General features: G+C 57.9%; 1 protein-coding gene across 3 annotated transcripts in view; it reads left to right on the top strand.

The window, feature by feature from the left end:
* Nucleotides 1–17,974, top strand: part of KCNAB2 (potassium voltage-gated channel subfamily A regulatory beta subunit 2) — an 84,128-nt gene that overhangs the window by 24,887 nt on the left and 41,267 nt on the right. For 2 of the 3 annotated variants that reach the window (XM_006196602.4, XM_015238398.3), the window contains exons 2-3: nucleotides 6,510–6,638; nucleotides 7,715–7,756. In XM_006196602.4, the coding sequence (XP_006196664.1) occupies nucleotides 6,562–6,638; nucleotides 7,715–7,756 (119 nt within the window). In that variant the 5' untranslated portion in view covers nucleotides 6,510–6,561. The remainder of the gene's footprint in view (nucleotides 1–6,509; nucleotides 6,639–7,714; nucleotides 7,757–17,974) is intronic. The other variant, XM_015238405.3, reaches the window with a different exon arrangement.

The raw sequence follows: 17,974 nt of genomic DNA, 5'->3' as shown, positions 1-17,974 counted from the left end.
TGAGCCCCCTGCCCACAGCCACGTGCAGGAGATGTCTAGAAACAGGGGCCTTTAGATGAGACTGCCGCCCCAGCCGGCATCATGAGCCAGCACCACCCATCCCGGGTTCCTGACTCCCAAAGCAGTGTGAGAGACGTTTGTCATTGTAAACCGCGCTAAACCTGGTCACGTGGCAATAGGAAACTCGTAACTGTTATCATTCTTAAGACCTCAGCTACCTAGGGCCAAGCCTTCTGGAGCCTTGGGCTTCCAGGATGACCCAGAATTAGGATGCCGCCCCAGAGGGCGCCCATGACCCCGAGGCAGACCTGTGTGTGGCTGGTCACATCTCTAAGCAAAGAGCCTTTTTCTGGAAGAGTGGAAACGAGGAGAAGATGAGAGCAAGGCAGAGAGGCAGCGAGGGAAAGCAGATGTTGGAGCGGGTCTAAGGGCCCTGAAAAGTGGTTTTCTGGAAGGTAGGACCGCTGCCTGGGAGGGACGCATCTGTGCAGAAGTGACTTCATCGCTTTGGGCACACGTTCAGGAAGGAGCTGTGGTCGGGACTCTCTGAGGAGCTCCCAGGCCCTGGGCAGCACCTTCCCTCCACCAGGGCCAGGCACAGGCAGATCCCAGCCCCCACGGCCCTCACTGTGCACCCCCGACTGTTAGCACATCAGCTCCTCCCCAACTCCTGTTACCATCCCATTTCACAGATGGAGAAACTGACACTTGGGAAGGTTGAGAGATTTGCCCAAGATCATACACCAAGAAATGGCAGGGTTAGGACTCAAACCAAGAGGCAGATCTGAACCTCGACCGGGCCTCAGCCCCTCCCCAGCACCTAGAATGACCTCCTGGGGTCACCCAAAGAGGGTAGAACTGTGCCATCAGCCCAGCCCTAGAAGAAGAGGGAAATGTATCGTAGGCTCTGGCAAGATGTCAGTTTAGAAGCAGCTACCCTCTCCAGTGCTCGAAGGGCTAACCTCGGGTGGAGAAATCTCCCTCCACAAAGGTTCCCATGAACCAAGCTTTGTGCTCCAGAAGCTACGGTAGAGAGGCAGCCGTGGCATCGCTCTTCCAGTAACTGGAAGTAGCTCCCGGCCACCCACCAGAGCTATAATTTAATGTAATAAGAGAGACCCTGAGTATTAGAGCAGAGCAGAACGTGCTCCCAGCAGTGCTAAAGTTACGGCCGAAGCTCCATTCACCTTCCATGTAACGGTCCTGGCAGCTGGCTGCAGGGAGGTTCGTTGAGCACGCGTCGTGGGTCTGCTGGCTGCACGTCGCAGGGCAGCTGGCGATGCCCGGCTGAGGCCAAGTGGCTCTTACCTTGCAGATCAACCTCTTTGGACCAGCTGAGGGGTTGGGGGTTGGGGCAGGTTCGTCCATGACGATGACAGAGGCTCCAGGGCAAGTCTCCTGTGGCTGAGGCTGGAGCTGGCACGTGGTCATTCTGCTCACTCTCCATTGGCCCAAGCGTGTGCGTGTGTGTGTGTGTGTGTGTGTGAGAGAGAGAGAGAGATGTGCACATGCGTGTTGGGGGTTAACAGCAAAGAAACTCAGCAAAGGACGTGGGCACCGGAGGAGAGAGGAATGGGCGCCGATTCAACCTCCTGTACCCTCATAACCCTCCCTCTACGCCAGTCAGATGCCCCTCACTAGCCAGAGCATCAGAGTGACCAGAACAGGTGGTCCCCCGTCACAGAGCACCTTCTGTTATTTTATGTCTCCAGACTCACGGGCTCCGTCGGACCTTTCTTTGTGGCTTCTTGGCTTAGCTGTGAATTCCTTTTCTTCTGTCTCCCGGATGCACTGAATTCTTCCCATCTCGTGCAGGTAGCTCTCGTCAACTCAGAGAAACTACAGATTCCATCTTTAGTGCTGAGGCTGAAGGAGTCAGAGAGAAACAGAGACAGAGCTCCCCTCACAGCTCCGAAGCGAGGGCCCCCGGGCACATTAACCCCCAGAATAACGTGTCATTTATGCTGAGCTCCAACAGAGAAATTGAGGTTCATGTAGGCCAGGCCCCCATTTTGCAAGTAAGAAAACTGAGGCTCAGAGAGAGCGAGAGAGCTCGTGTGTCCCGGTCAGAGGCGCCTCACCTTGGTCCGCTGTGGCCCCGGACTTCTCTGGCGCGGCCCACGCAGTTTATTCTGCTGCTTCCCCTCTGTGTGTGTAAACGAGCTTGTCTGTGTTTAAAGTCACGTCATGGGTCTCCTTTTCCAGAAGACTGTCAGCCCAAAGTCTCACGGCCAACCCCAGGCCCCAGAGTCACACGGAGGCCCCGTGGGGTCTTCAGTCAGTCCCTGAGAGAGTCTGCACTCGAGGCCTGGCCGGGACCGCAGCCCTGCTACAGCCTAAGGCCTCCGGGGACCCACTTCTGTGTTTTCTTCCTGCTTAAACTCGGCCTCGTGCCTTCTCACCTCCTCAGCACTCAGAGCCCTGCCTGGCCACATCCTGGCCTTTCTGGGAAAACTAAAGCTGAGAAAACACCCCCAGGGAGGGGTTTCAAGGAACTGGATTCCCACAGGGCCTCGAAGTGCCCTCCCCGCAATTAGTGGTTAATTCTGAAGAAATGAGTGCGCTGTGCCAGGCAGAAGCCACCTCAACCAAGGGTCAGAACCTGGCTTTGCCGGTGATGGACCGACGCACACGTGCACCCTGGTTGGATACAGGACACACCTCACCAGAGGTGCAATCAGACAAACCTGGAATGTGGGACAGGCTGCAGGACTACGGGCCTGAGCTCAAAAAAAAAAAACCTTCAGTGGTGCTGGATTGGAGGCCAGAGGCAAATAACCAATGTCATTTGTGACCCCTGAGTGGATCCTGAGGGTTTTTTTGAGCTATAGAATGTATTTTGAGAATAACTGGGAAATTGTTAATACACGTGATGTAGCAGGCAGCATTGAATTAATTCTCTGAGGTGGGATCCTGGTATTGTGGTCATGTAAGAGTTTCTATTCTCAGAAGATGCTCGCTGCAGCTTAAGGGGTGGGTGAAGTGCATGAGATCATAACTTTCAAATGGTTCAGAAAAAAAGTGCGTGTGAGAGGGAGGGACGAGGAGGGAAGGGGAGAGAGAAAAAGAGCGGAGGGCCGGGGAGGGGGAGGCACTGTGTGCGGATGAGACAAATGGAGACTCCGTGAAAGGGAGGAAGGGTATGTAGGTGCTTGTTGCTATTCTGGTCTCTTACAACTTTTCCAATGTTTAAATTTTCAAAATTATTAGTTGGGGAAAAGACGATGACCGTAGATGGACCCTCCTGACCTTTAAGGTCCCCTGCTGTCACTCAGCTCAGCCCACAAAGGGTGAGAGCTGGGGTCAACTCGGCACCTTTCCTCTCGGGCTCAGAGCGCGCTCCTGCCTTACTTCTCTTTGCTCCTGTCAGTGCTCCCTGCTGCAGTGTCCCCAAGTGTAAACCAGCCTGGTTTGCTCAAGGTCACACACAGATCAGGTGGGCATGCAGGAGACAGGAGGGACCCAGCCTTTGGGCTCCCAGCCTGGACCCCGAGCCACACCTTCTCAGCGGCCAGGCGCCCCTCCTGCCCTTCCTGAACCGGGTGTGTTGTCAAATGGTTTCTGAACTGTCCCAGGGAGGGAGCTGGGGGCAGCCCTGCCTGCCGCCCTCGGAGGTGCGGTGCGGGAGCCCAGCGCAGCCTGGGATTCGCAGCATCCCCATTGGGATGTCAGCTCCTTGGGGATTGGCCGCTGGGCGGACGCAGTAGCTCCTGATTGGACAGTGGCAGCTGCAGAGCAGGGAGCTGGGCTCTGGGCAGGTCAGCTGTGCCCCGGACTGCGTCCTGAATGCAAAGCAGGGAGCGTGGGGAAACCTCGCCAACCCTCCAACCCTCTCCGCCATGAGGTGGCAAAGGTGCCGGCCCCCCAGGAGGACGGAGACAGAGGCACTGCTGCGGCCTGCGGGTCTTTTCCTTGTGAAGTGGGCATCAGAGCGTGGCCAGTGCCTGGGTGGCTGTGAAATGGGGAGCTGGCCACTGGCCCTGCGGGAGCCTGACCTTCCAGAGTCCAGGCTAGGGGTAAGGAGGGGGACAGGTGGTCTCCCTGGGGACACGTCCCTAAGTGTGGCCAGTGGCAAGGGTCGTCCCTGCCCCTGGGGCTGCCCTGAGCACCCCTGTGGACAGAGCGGGCATTGCACCTGCAGAGAAGACTCCCCAGTGCAGGCAGAGCCCCAGGCCCTCCCCCAGCATGGGTGTGCCAGACACAGCCGTGAACACAACAGACAGAACTGCCTGCGCGCACGCAGCTGGCATCTTGGGGCCATACATGAGACAGCAGGTGAAAGATAAGATGTGTTAGAAGGTGACAAGTGCCAGCAGGACATGAGGCAGGGAAGGGGCCAGGGGAGTGCAGGCAGGACAGGTCTGCGACCTGAGACAAGGTGTGCGGAGCAGACTCTGTGAGTGCGCCCCTCGTAGTAGGAGGCAAAGGTCAGGGGTCCCTCGGGTGGCTCGGGGGCAGAGACTGGGCAGAAGAAAGAGTGGGTGCAAAAGCCTTGGGCTTGGGTGCCTGCTGGGTTCAGGGGACCCCACGGAGCCAGTGTATCTGGGGCGGACTGAGCAAGGGGGCCGGCAGGGGTGAGGCCGAGAGGTCCTGGGGCAGGCGGGGCGGGGCTGAGGCTGCTGTTGAGATTTGGGCTTCCACTCCGGGTAGAATGGGAAACCACTGGAAGGTCTGAGCAAAGTAACAGCGTGACCTGCTTTATATTCTAGAAGGTTCACTCTGACTCCTGTAAGGCAGAGTGTGTGAAGTCAAGGCGGGGACCAGGAGACCCATCGAAAGCTGTTGTGGGGACTGTGAGAGAGCAGGTAGCAGCCCGGGCCGGGGAGGAGGGGGTGGAGGTCTCCTCCGGAAGCTTGGGGGTCTGGATGTTTCTGAAGATGCTAGGATGATGGGGAGGCTGTGGGAAGAAAAGGGCTGGGGTGGGAACGGCGAGAAGCTCGGTGTTAGAACCACTTGTTCCACATCCTCATAGAGACGCGGGCGGACAGTTGGATAAACTCCCTGCGGTCCAGGGAGACCCAGGGCTGGATATGTAACTGTGGGGTCTGCAGCATAGTGACGGACGTCAGAGCCAGAAGACTGGCGGAAATCTGAGGAACTTTGTGTGGACAGAAAAGAAGAGAGGTTCAAGACCCGAGCCTGGGCAGAAACCAGAGCAGGAGCCCAGAGAGCGGAGCCGCACGCAGCCCGGGAGACAGAGGGGCAGCAGCCGGGGAGGCAGCGGTTCAGCCGGGCAGCGTGGGGTCCCGGAGCCGGAAGCTGCACAGCCCCACCATCCACCCTGAATGAGGGACACCAGCAGGCTCGGCAACGGGGAGGTCACAGCAACCTTGGCAAGAGTAGCTTCCTCAGAAGGCCAAGGGCAGAAGGGAGGGGGACTGCAGACAAGAAAGGACAACTCCTCTGAAGAACTTTCCTGTGAACAGAAGGAGAGCAATAGGACAAGAATGGAGAAGGGAGTGGGTCCGGGGGACCGTGCTTTTTGTTTTGAAGATGGGAGAACGCTTGTGTGCAGACGGCAGTGCTCCAGAAAGAAGGAAGGAAAGGTGGGCAAGCGTCCAGCTGCGGGATGCCCTTGAGGGGGCCCAAGGCAGCGGGGCGTGTGCTCAGGTGGGCGCCGTGGCCTTGGCCGGGCCATCCAGGTATTAGTGCGGGGTGGGGGGAAAGCAGAATGTTCTGAGTGCTGATGCTGCCATCGGGGTGTGGTCCGGGGCTGGGCTCTTATCCGAAGGCTGGGCTGGGGAGGGATGTGCTTCCAAGCTCCCGTGGTTGTCTGAGGGATTCATTCTTTGTGGGCTGTCAGACGGAGGGCCTCAGTTGCTGTCTGTTGGCCAGAGGCCACCCTCGGGTCCTTGTCACATGGGGCAGCCTGCTTCGTCAGAGCCAGCAAGGGAGAGTCTGTTAGCAACACAGAAGGCACGATGTATGTCACCTAATCACAGAAGTGACATCCCACCACCTGTGCCATACCCTGTGGGTTTGGAGCAAGTCACTGGGGCCAGTGTACACTCAAGGGGAGGGGGGTACATTGCACGAGGGCGTGAGTCCCAAGACCTGGGGGCCATGGGGCCTCTGACAAGCTGCCTTCCTTAACCCTGAGCAGAGGCACCAGGCTGCCATCGACGTCAGGGAGGGTGAGGCACTAGAGACAACCATGGGTGACAGTGATGCCACCCTGGGATGGGGAGGACAACTCAGAGTCCCAGGGCCACAGACTCCCCCTGGCACCACCGTTTCTGCACCGTTTGGGCGACGGGAAAGGGCTCTTAGAACCTCAGGAAAGCAGTCAGGGAGGGGTGGGTGGGAGGATGGAGGATGAGGTGGAAGTCCTTCACAGGGTCATTGCACTGGATCATCAGCTTCATCCGGTCCCTAGTGGGTCTGTCTGTCTGTCTGACGAGGGACGTACAGATGCCCAGGGAATGGGGCCTTCAGGACCCCAGAGCATCCTGGCCGAACCTGGTTGGTCTTTTTTAACCACCTCCCCTCCTGCTTTGCTTTCCCTCCAGAATCTTCCCTCTGTGAACAAGCACTCGGGTCTGGACGAGTGAGGCCGGCCCCATGTATCCAGAATCCACCACTGGCTCCCCTGCTCGGCTCTCTCTGCGACAGACGGGCTCCCCCGGCATGATCTACAGGTGAGGCCCGCACCAGCCCCCAGGCCCTCCCAGGGTCCGTGCTGCCTCTGAGGAGGGCCCCCAGGCCAGTGTCCTCCCCGGGACCCAGAGGGAAGGACCGATGAGGCTGAGGGCTGAGGGGTGCACGAGGGCCAGCGTTTCAGTGGAAAACAAAAAAACAAGGTTTTCCAGGTGGGATGGAGCCAGGATTAGACTCCTGCCTTGTCCCTTACTCTTCTGAAACATTCCACTGGAGGTAACAGAGGCCCGAGAGGGAGGGGGGCCCTTCCTAGATTCTCGCGTCCTGCACATCGCAGCTCCTATAGTCCCTGAAGTCCCACCAGCATCCCCAACTCCCTGAGCAAGGCTCCAAGCCTGACAGGCCTGTGCGGAGCCAGGGGAGGGTGGGGCGGCCGATGCTCACGGGGCATCTTTGACCTCCTCCCTGTGATGCCCACTTCCAGATCCAGCCCTGGGTCTTTCTGTTTGGAAAATAGCCCAGGCTGAACCATAGGCGGGGCGTGGGGAAGGGAGAGCTGCTGGCTCTGTGGACGAGCACGGAGCCCGATTGCATCACTGTCACGGAAGACGGGGTGCGAGCAGAACCTCGGAGGTCCATCCGTCCTTGAGCAACAGACCTTCAGATAACTTGCCGGGCCTGAGCCAGAGCAAGTGCCCGTGGAGACCACGGGGAACAGGGTACCCCTCCTACATCAAAGTCCTAAAAAAAAACCCATGGTCACATGCAGGCTTGCCAGAGTGTTGCACTTCTTGGTCGGAGGGTTTTCAACCGTAGTCTTAAAGCATGTTGCACTAAAACGCGAATGGACGGTCACCCGGAGGCTTACCTCTCGTCTTCACTTCCCTGCTCGTGTGGGAGGGGGGCCAGACACAGAGGACCCCGTGCTTCCTTGTGCCACTGGGTGGCGCTGCCGCCGAGCGCTGGGCGCCCGGGCGCATCCCAGAGCGGAGTGGGCGGGGCCGGGGCTGCGGGAGTCGCTGATGCTTCCCGGTCGGCGCCTCCCCGTGGTTAATGCCAATTGTGGCTTCTCTCTTCTCTCTCTGTCTCCTTCTCTCCCCTCCATTGCTGTCCGCAGTACTCGGTATGGGAGCCCCAAAAGACAGCTCCAGTTTTACAGGTAATGAGCCTTCTGTTTTCCCTAAAACACGCAAGCAGGGGAGCGCGTGGGAGGGCCACCCCCGCGGGGTCGGCAGTGCTGCAAGTGCAAATCCTCCCAGGAGACCCCGGCTCTGTTCCCGCTCGGTGCCCCAGCGCGGCGTCACGTAGCATCCTGACAGCGGCGGGGCTTGGGGCTGGTCTTCCGGGCGCTCCGTCCAGGATCGCTGTGGTTTGAGCTTAGCTCTCACCTGCTGGCCTCTGAGACCTCACTCCTCGGGCGGGCAGCCAGCCGGGTGCTGTCCTGTTGTCCCAGGTGTGTGCGGCTTAGGGGATCAGAGGAAAAGATGACGTGCCCAGCCCAGCACTCTCCTCTCTTCCTCAGAGTTGAGTTGACTTGTAGCCTACGGAGCTCTCTGGGTGTGCGACTCCCATGGGACCCAGGCCAGGGTCTGGGCGGACTCACTGATGTCTTTCTGATGCATTTCCCTGTTGGTGAAAGGCCGTCACCAGAGGGACGTGGGGTCAAGTGGCCCAGGCTTGCGGTCCAGCCTGAGGTACGTCCCATCAGCAAAACCCTGGGGGGAGGCCCTTCCACTGTCCACACAGCCTCTTCAACCTGCAGAGTCGGGGTGGATGCGCCACAAATACACATACTTCTTGACAGTCTCTGACTCTAGGAATGTACTTTGACATTTTCTCCTGTCAGGGGAAGGTCAGGCTTACAGAACCCACGGGGCGGCTCCGCCAGCCTTGGGGCTGGGGCCTCGGTGTGGCTCTTGAGGGCAGGGCCCTGATGTCCATGGTGCGGGTCGGCCTCCAGGCCTGGGAGGGCTCTCTGTGCAGAACCGGCTCCCCAGCGTCGTATACCTGTAGCGGTGACAGAGCCGAGGGGCAGTTATCGCCGATGCACCAGGAACCTCGTTCACGCCCTGGGAACTGGGGTCGGCGCTGGATTTCCGTGTGACTCTTTCCTTCCCCCGCCCTTGGCACTTCTGAACAGGACCGTGGGCCTGGGTCCTCAGGCTAATTTTACCATGGCATCAGTGCCTCCCACGAGTTCTCCCTCCTTACAGAGCGCTCTAAAGAGGTGACCCGATCTCTGATTCTGCTGAAATTTTTGCTAGAAAAGATCTTGCTTGAAACACGGAGGTCTGAACTTGGACTCGCAAATGCTTTTATTGGATGAAATATTTCTCATCATATACGTGGGTCTGCGTGTGCATGTGTGTGCACACATGATGTGTGTATGTATGATGTATGTGTGTATACATGTATACGATGTGTTTGTTGCGGGTGGGCGGATGGATGGCACAGTATGTCGATGAATGTGTGCTGTCTGTCCAAAAGTATTTGACCCGTGAAACCAAACATGCCCTTGAACTGCATCCTCAGAGGTCCTGGGCCTGCATCACCCCCAGCAGGAAAGGACAGGGGAGAGACAAGCAGGCGGAAAAACCCCAGGCCCGGACCCACCGGCTGGGAGGGCCTGGCCCGAGCATGTGCCGTGTGAGTGGTTTGAAGGGAGAGTGCTCCACGCCCCTTGCTGGCCCCAGGACCCCAGGGGTTCACCCTACTGTTCACCCTCTGGGGATCTTTCCCAATGAGCATCCTATCTGGGTGAGGCCTTCTTGGCTCCAGGAAAGGCTCTGTTGGAGAACTGAATCCCCAGATCTGAAGACCTCCCTCTTGGCCTCTCAGCTCCACGTTTGATGCCACAGGCTCTGGCCGTCCTGCCCTCTGGATCGCCAGTGTGGTTACTTGACACAGACACTCTGGCGTCTCTTGTGGGACTTCTGATGATGACCTCTAAGGAGGAAGGGTCTTTGTTCAATGTCATGAGTGCCACTGCCAGTGGGGCGTCCACGTCACCCAGGCACACACATAGCTGTTGGATGGTTATTTAAGTCAGCCGGTTATTTATGTAGCACCCCTCCTCCAACAGGGCAAAGGAGCAGCTCACAGATGGGTAAGGGAGGTAGGACTCTGTACCTGTCAGCTGTTACACATGCTGCTGCATAACAAAGACCCCCAAACTCAAGGGCAGACAACAGTAAGTATTTATTCCTTGTTTATATGTCAGCAGGTTGCCTGGAGTCAGTTCACCGAGGCTGGGCTCAGCTCGGTTTGTCTCTGAGCTGCAGTTTGGGTACAGGTATTCACCACCTGACCATCATTCCTAACTAGGAGCTACCCTAGGCCTTCTTCCCGGAGCAGAAGTGACAGGGGAAAAGCAGAAACATGATGTCTCTGAAGGCTGACAGTTAGAACCAGCACAATCTATTCCCATCATTCTTTTGGCCAAAGCAAGTCTCACGACCAAGCCCAAGGTCAAAGGGGAAATATACTCCCCCCGACCCATGGGAGGAACCACAGTTACGTGATCCAGAGGAGGGTAAAGGACTGGCAACAGCACTGCAATCTGAGCCCAAATAACTCTGACAGTATCTAGGAGGCAAAATGTGCCGTGGAGAGTCCCAGAGCTGTTGGGGTTCCGAGGAGGGAGTGGGCACAGCCAGCTGAGAGGCGGGAGGGCTTCACAGAGGAGGTGGCACAGGGCCTTTGAGCTGGACCTTGAAGGCTGGGCAGAATTCGGCACAGACACTGGGAAGAACATTCCAGTAGATGCAACAGTCAGAGCCACGGCCTGCAGAAGTGCATGGAGGACAGGGAGTGGTGGTGACACCATCAGGGACATCAGGGACAAAGCAGGAGGGAGAGTGACAGGAGGCCAGACTGCAGAGGCAGGTGGGGGTCTGATGAGGGAGCCAGGAATGCCAAGCAAAGGAGCTTGGACTGCATTGGGTGGGCTCAGGTGTCATCGATGGTGTCAGAGCAGGGCAGGGAGCAGGGCTCTGCTGTAGGAAGGAAGCCTGGTGCAGGGAGTGAGACGGGGGATGGAGAGGCTGGGTGTGGGAGACCAGGGAAGATGGAGAACCACAGGAACCCCGGGAGAGGGGGTGAAGGGGACATGAGAACAGAGAGTCAGACGGCACGTCCATGGGGCCCAGTGTCTGGGAGGGGACAGTGTGCTGACAGGGGAACAGTGTCCCCAGGGAAGGGCGATGTTTGTCACTCCGAGCATGTCAAGCTGATGACTGACACCCAACAGTGAGGCCCACGACAGCCACCTCCAGCCAGCGGATGACACATGACAAGGAGGCCACGGAACTGACAGTGGGCTTCAGCCTTGAAGAAAGACCATCCAAGTCCATGACTGAGGACTTTCCAGGTCATAACCCATTGCCAGCTCCCTCCGGCTCCGTGTCCTCCCCGGCCTCGCTTTTCGTTTACTTTCTACTGCTGATCTGGGGAAGTGACCCCCGCCCCCGCCCCTTGCAGCCAGCTGTTCGCAGGTTTGCTGTGGTGTAAACAGCTCAGACTCCATCCAGAATCCCACGGGTCCTGGCACGATTTTCTACGTAGAAGATAATGTTATGCTGAGACTTCAGGGGGGTCCCAGGAGGACACACAGTGCTCCTGCAGTCGTGAACCTGGGACAGGGGCTCCGCATCGCCTTACCCCAGGGCTCAGCTTCAGAGTGGTTTCCAAACCCCGGGTCAGGACTATGAGCAAGGGTCCCTGTGCTCCCAGCTGGAGAGAGAGGCAGTGTGGTGTCCAAATAGCACGCTTCAGGAATGTTCCGGCCATTTCTAGGCACCAGCGTATAGGATGTAGCATCTGGGGCACATTCCCGTGGAAAGGGGGAGGGGAGTCTGGGTGCGTGCACTGAGGGGGCGTCTTTCCAGACCCCGGCCCCTTCACTGTGGGTGGTGGTCACGTGCCGTGCGACCCCAGGCTCCCCCGCTGCAGACAGTTAGCAGCAAAGTGGGGCAGAGCTGCCACCCTGGGTCCTGCCCTCCAATAACGTGAAGCACAGCCTCAAGGCAGAGGATGGCAGGACCCCAGCCGGTGCCCCCTCCCGGCCAGCACGCAGGAGCCTGCCTTGCCAGGCTGTGCCATGGAACCGCACATCCCGGGCTTTTAGGGGAAGAGGCACACTCGTGAATAATTCAGCCACTCGCGCTGAGATGCAGACGCCCTAATAGGACTAATGGACTCGCCGCCTCCCAACCCGACCCTTGTGGGACTTCTCATTCAACAATCGCGTCTGACGTTGCGCAGTGACACTCCCTAATGAAAAAGCGGCTGCACCAGGTCCTTAGCTGCCTGGTGAGCCCTAAGAAACTAGACTGTGCCCCTTTTAAGCAGCAGACGCCAGCAAAGCAGGTGAGTGGCCCCTTTGGCTCCCGGAGGCAAGGGGCGGCCACCTTCCTGGGAGGGATACTGTGGGGACACGGAATGTCAGGGACGGCATTTGGGGGGTGCATTTGGCTGGTCTGAAATTAGACCCTCTGTATTTTTTCAAAGCGGAAAACCTCAAAAAGCAGCCAGCCCTAGGTAACAGTGAGAGGACAGCCGAAGGAAGGTGGGGGGGAGTGTCTGCTGCTTGAGCGTGCTTGCTTCCCGGCCCGCCGCTGTCCCATCCGGGGAGACCTGGGCTCCCCCTTAAGACCCAGCCTTGGTGAGCTTCCCCAGGCACGACAGCAGGAGGCTGGGTGCTGTCTGCAAGGTCTCTCTGGAAACACAGGCCTGAGGGAGCCAGGGGCTGCTTCTTGGGGCCTTGGTTGGCTGATGGTTCTCCGGCAAAAATGGTTTTGCATTTGCCCTGCCGCGACGCCGTGCGTCCTCGAGCCGCGCTCCGGAACGGGCCGCTTTCTCTCTGCTCCCCTGCTTCCAGGCCTCCAGGGTTCCTTCCACATCCCACGTTTCGTGCGTTGGTGGCTTTCAGTAAACAGATCTCGGTTCAGAAATTCCAGGCAGCAGTGCTCTTCAGGGAGGTCGCAATTCCCATTGACTTAATGAGGTTAATGTCTTCCTTCCGTTTTTCCATGTCGCGGTGTTCATTTACGTGAATTCCCCAGGCCCCCGTCCACAGGAAGAGATTTGCAAAAGGCAGGCCCCAGCGCAGGGGAGACGCTGTAGGCGATGGCTGTTGAGGAGGGCTGCTTTTTCCTGAGATGGCGTGGCAGAGGGGGTTGGCCAGGATGTGAAGGAGTAGGGAGAGGTCGGGGTCACTGTGCCTATGAGCTCTGAGAAGCCACGGGGCCGAGGCAGGAGCCCCAACAAAGGGCACCTTCCTAGGGCCCCGCATCCACGGACCTAGCCCTGCTCGCCTGCGGAGGAAGCCAGCTTATCACTCTGCCTCTCCCGCCAGGCAGCACTGGTGACCATCAGAGGCCCTCTGGCCCTCAGTGTCCTTCCTCCTCCGTGGGGTCTTGCCTCCCTCAAGGACCTGGGGAAGGGACATTTCCCAGCTCCTTCACTGCGCTCGGCCCTCTGGCCACAGACCCACCTCATGGGCGCTGGGTCCTCACCCTCCACGCCAGGCCTGGGGCCACCGTTCCCGCCCACGACCCACTTGTCCTCCTGCAAGTCCCCTGTCCTGAGCCTGCCCTGCACCCTGGGGACATTCACACCCAGCAGAAGGTTCTGGGCTCCCTCAGTGCAGCAGGCGGCCCTGCCCCTCCCACAGGCCCCTCCCCAGGCCACTCTAAGGTGCATGATAAGAGAAGCTCACCGGATACCCCAGACCCCACAGACAGGCACTCTCCAAATCCTGGCTGCACCCACTGGCACCCGTCACCTCAGGATGGTTAACATCCCCATTTCATGCTGTTCAGCATTTTCTAGTGACGTTTGGGACCTGCACTGCTCTCCTGAATCACTCAGGCCCGTGCTTACCTGTGCCCTCTGGAGAGGCCCCCACCTGCCGGCCCGTCACCCTTCCACCCTGTTCTGTGTAATTTGTCCCCACACCACTTATCCTAACTGATGCCACATTCCACACGTCATTGGCGGCCGCCTCCCGCACGCGACACACTCCCGTTACGCCAGCCCTGACCAGTTGTCCAGGCTGGTCCCGTGTAGCCCGAGGCACGCTGCACAGTAGACCTCTGCTCACCCCAATCTGCAGGCGTGGAGACTGAGGCTTAGAGCATTCCAGGTGCCTGCCTGGGTCACACTGAGTGGGTGACAGACAGGGCCACCCCGGTCCAGAACCTGGGCACTCAGCCACCCTGTCATCCCAGCCCCGGGGCCGCAGCTAGATTTCCAGAGCCACACCAGACGGGGACTGCTTTTTGCGGGTAATGTCTTGAAAGCTAATAGCTATTGATTGTGGCCTGGCTGGGCCTGACTGGGAACGTGCGTGTCTGAGGAGGGTCTTGCTTTTTGGGAAGAGCTCCTGAACGGAGACCCCCAGGGAAGCCAGGACAGGCCTGCTTTTGCCCCCCGGCAGGGCTGGCCTCAGGCCACGCAGACGCCTTTGCAGCAGCAGCCTGACGGGCAGTGGGCACCTGGAGGGGCGGAGGCGGGGAGCAGGTGCTGCTAACTGTGGGCTTCCACGGTGCCACTTCCTAGATCGACCCACCACACACAGCCCCGGAGCCTGGGGCCCCGCTACGGCCCCCAGAGTGATTCTCCCGGAAAGTGCGGATTTTTGCGCCAGGGCCATCCCTGCCTGCTTAGCATCCATCAGAGACCTTAGTCCAGAGGATCTGGGCCCTGCAGACCCCCTCCCCGTGGGTCTGAGCCACGGTAATGCAAGTCCTGGCCCAGGAGCCCCCCACCCCGCCAGGAAAGCGCAGCCAGCAGAGAGCCCTGGCCTGAGTCAGGGAGCCAGGCTGGCCCCCACCAGGGGCTGCGGGCAGGGCCGGGGGCTGCGGGCGCGGCAGGACAACGCCCAGTGACTGCTTTGGGTGCTGAGCGTGTGGCAGTGAAAGTGGACAGAAGAGTCCGTGTCCTCCTGGACCTGATCTTGAAGGGGGTCAAATGCAGCAAGCGAGGTGACTAACGAAGACAGTGGCACATCAGGTGATGATACCTGCCGTGGAGACAGGGGTCTGACATGGGGGATAGGGGTGGAGAGCTCGCCTGAGGACAGGCTAGCCAGGGTGGACCCAGTGCCGCCCCCACCCCCAGGGACTCTGCCGCCGCCTCGGCCCCAGGACAGCCCTCCCAGCCCTTCCCAGGGGCCATCGGCCTTGTTCTCCCTTGGGGCAGCGGTGGGGACGGCACTGGGCTCCAGGATCCCACTCTACAGCTGACACCCACGGTGACTCTCCCCTCAGTGACAGTAACAATGCTGGGGCCACCATGCAGGCATCCGGGCTGGGGCAGAGGGAGTCCCAGGATTGTAAACCAGCTCCGCCCCCTGCGTCCTTGTGGCTCCTGCAGGATGTGGTCGCACAGCCGTGAGGCCGCCCCTCACTGGGCCACTCACGTGTGCAAAGTGACACCAGGCAGCATTCTACGCACACACTTCTTCCCCTCGCCTTTCCTTTCCTAACACCCTCGCTTAGGACTCACCTTGCAGAGACCCCTCCCTCTTGAAGGCCGCACAGACTGCCACGCTGTGGGCGGATTATCATTTATGTAACTGGTTTCCCTAATGGAAGCATTCATGTCGTTCGTTTCTGAGAGACATCGTTTCAGACGATGATTTAGCGATGGCTCCTAACATTTAAGCTTTGAAATTCCCCTCTCCACGCCAGACCTGTTCCCTCCCCCTTTCTCACTCCTCCCTAAATGCATTGGCTCTGTGTTTCTATTGCAGAAGTTCATGAATTGTGACATAATTCACTTAAGCATGGAGCCCAAAAAATTGTGCTGGTGCAAAGGCACTTCCTACAAGCAGAGAATGTGTGCGTGGATAGCATCTCCTTGTACGAGGCTGTGAACAAGCCAACAGGGCCTTCCTGGGGCTGAGGTGCCTCCCTGGGAAAATCACACCAGAGTTTACTTCAGCAACAGGTGCACGTGTAGTGCTTTCCAGGGATGGTCCTGGACCTGGCTTTACCCTAGAACACCTCCAGAGGGCACCATGGAGTTGTGTCTTCAGCTCTGGGGGCCGGGCTTTCTGCATGTTCTCATGCCTCTGTTTTTGTTTGGAGCACGTTTGAGTTCTCCCGCCTGGAATGCAGCTTCGCCTGTGCTTGTCGGGGCCAGAGGAGGGTGGCTTAGCCGGAGTTCCCGGCCAGCGCAATTTGAGGATGAGGAATCTCATACCAAGAGGTGTTGACATCCAGGGGCCGGTATCCGTCCCCAGGCACCAAGACCCTTGGTGGCCACTCTGGTTGGAGGGCGTGTCTCTGCAGCCGCCCCTGCCCTGGGCCAGCGGCCAGCCTGGGCGCTGGGGGTAGCGGGATGCTCTCTAACCCCTCGCCACTTGGCGTTTCCCGTCCGGACAGCGGCCGCTCCCAGGCCGGGTGGTACCATGTTGTCCATGACGTACAGCGAGAGCCTGCGGAGCGTGAGCAGCAGGTGTCACTCGGACTGGGCCCTGCACCCCGTCCGCCAGACCGACACGCTGGAGCTGCAGCGTCTGCGGGAGGTGCGGGTGGCCGCGCAGGCCAGGAACATGGAGAGCTTCCTCCGCATGCACGGCCTCTCCCTGGACGGCTGCACCGCCCAGCGCACCGGCATGAAGTACCGGTAAGGGCCGGGCCGGGCTGGGGCAGGGAGCACGCTGGACAGGGCAGGAGGCCAGGCCAGTGCTGCGAGAGGGAGGCAGCCCAGAAACGCGGTAGCGACTTCACTGTATGCTGGGGTAAAGTCTTGATCGTTTGGGTCTTAACGTTTAGGTCCTTGATCAATCTTGAGTGACTTTCTCCATATGGCGTTAAGAAGGGCCCAGTTCTTTTGCTTGTAGATAGAGGACGCATTTGCTGCTGCTTCTTCTTCTTTCTTTAAATGGAGGTTCTGGTGATTGACCTTGAACCCAGGACCTCTTGCCTGCTAAGTATGTGCTCTACCACTGAGCTCCACCCAACCCCATCCCGGGGTACATTCTTTTATATTTAAGAATTGCCAACCATCCCTCTGGATTTTAGTAAAGTTTGTTCTTTTTTGGAGGAAAAAAAAAAAAAGAATTGCCAACCATATAGGAATGTATAAAAGAGGAAGATGAAAATCTGCCTAGCCCCCTCCTCCAAGGTAAACCCTGCTACGTTTGATATATTCTCCATGAGAGACGAATGTGGTTTCTTGGGAAAAGTTTGCAGCAGGTAAACATACTGTTCCATTTGTCTTCTTGTGACATGATTGGGACACATTAATTGTTAGGGGTTACTAACTACTATATATATAAACAGCAAGGCCCTACTGTGTAGCACAGGGAAGTGTAGTCAGTGTCTTGTAAGAGCCTAGAATGAAAAAGAATATGAAAAGGAATATGTATATTATATGTAAATCACTGTGCTGTACACCAAAAAGTAACACAGCACTGTAGACGACTAGACTTCGATTTTAAAATTAATTAATCAGTTCATTAATTTAAAAATTATTAGAGGTTGACTGAACACGCATTAGTGGAAATACTTCAACTCATCATCTCAAATGGCAATTTCACCCCAGTACCAGGAGCCCTGTCGGCTTCAGGAGGCCAAGATGTGCTCGAACTGGGCTGTCCATGGGCGGCGTGGGTGTCAGCAGGTGTTCTCTGAACTGCGGCCGAACTTGCAGCCGTGCTGGGCGGAGGCTGTGGGTTAGGTGTCTGTGGGTTCTCAGGTGATGTGCTCATTGGGCTGAGCTCTCTTGGAGCCTCAGAAGGACATCGTGTTTTGCTCGCTTGTCATTGAAACCAGCATCTGAGGCAGTGCTCCCTCCGGCTGGCCCACTTTCTCCCCTGGAAACCTCGGACAGTGGCCAGAAAGCCCCAGAGCTGGCATGTGAGTTTATAAACTGCGTACATACAGCTTTATTCCCACGCCTCCCGGAAACAAGCCCTGGACAGAACCAGAAGGGACCCTCCCCACCCAGTCTGGGTACAGTTGCCAGATTTGGCAAATAAAAATACAGAACACCCAGTTAAATTTGAATTTCAAATAAACCACAAGTTTATGCAATAACCAGAAGTTACTGGTTTATCTCAAGTTCAAGACTTGAGGGGCTGTCCTGTGCTGGATTTGGCCTCCATCTCATGCAGGCCTCAGGGGTTATCTGGCTGTTCTCCGGGCAGCAGACATACTTTCTCCTGCGGACATGTGTTTGGGCCTTCGGGGTGATTTCTGGAGCCGGGGGTTGTCATTTGAAGACACAATGCACTTCTGCCCTGAGTCCATTAGATGGCAGAATTCTGAAGGCTTTGCATTCTCAATGCAGGTGTAAGGAAGGACAAAAGGTCAGCTTGTAGGACCCCAAGGACCCCCTGGTTCTGATGAAAATTTCTCAAGAGGGA

This window comes from Vicugna pacos, chromosome 13, assembly GCF_048564905.1.
Source record: "Vicugna pacos chromosome 13, VicPac4, whole genome shotgun sequence".
Taxonomy (NCBI): Eukaryota; Metazoa; Chordata; class Mammalia; order Artiodactyla; family Camelidae; genus Vicugna; species Vicugna pacos.
Note: the sequence above shows the minus strand (reverse complement) of the source record. Positions and strands in the feature narration are given on the sequence as shown.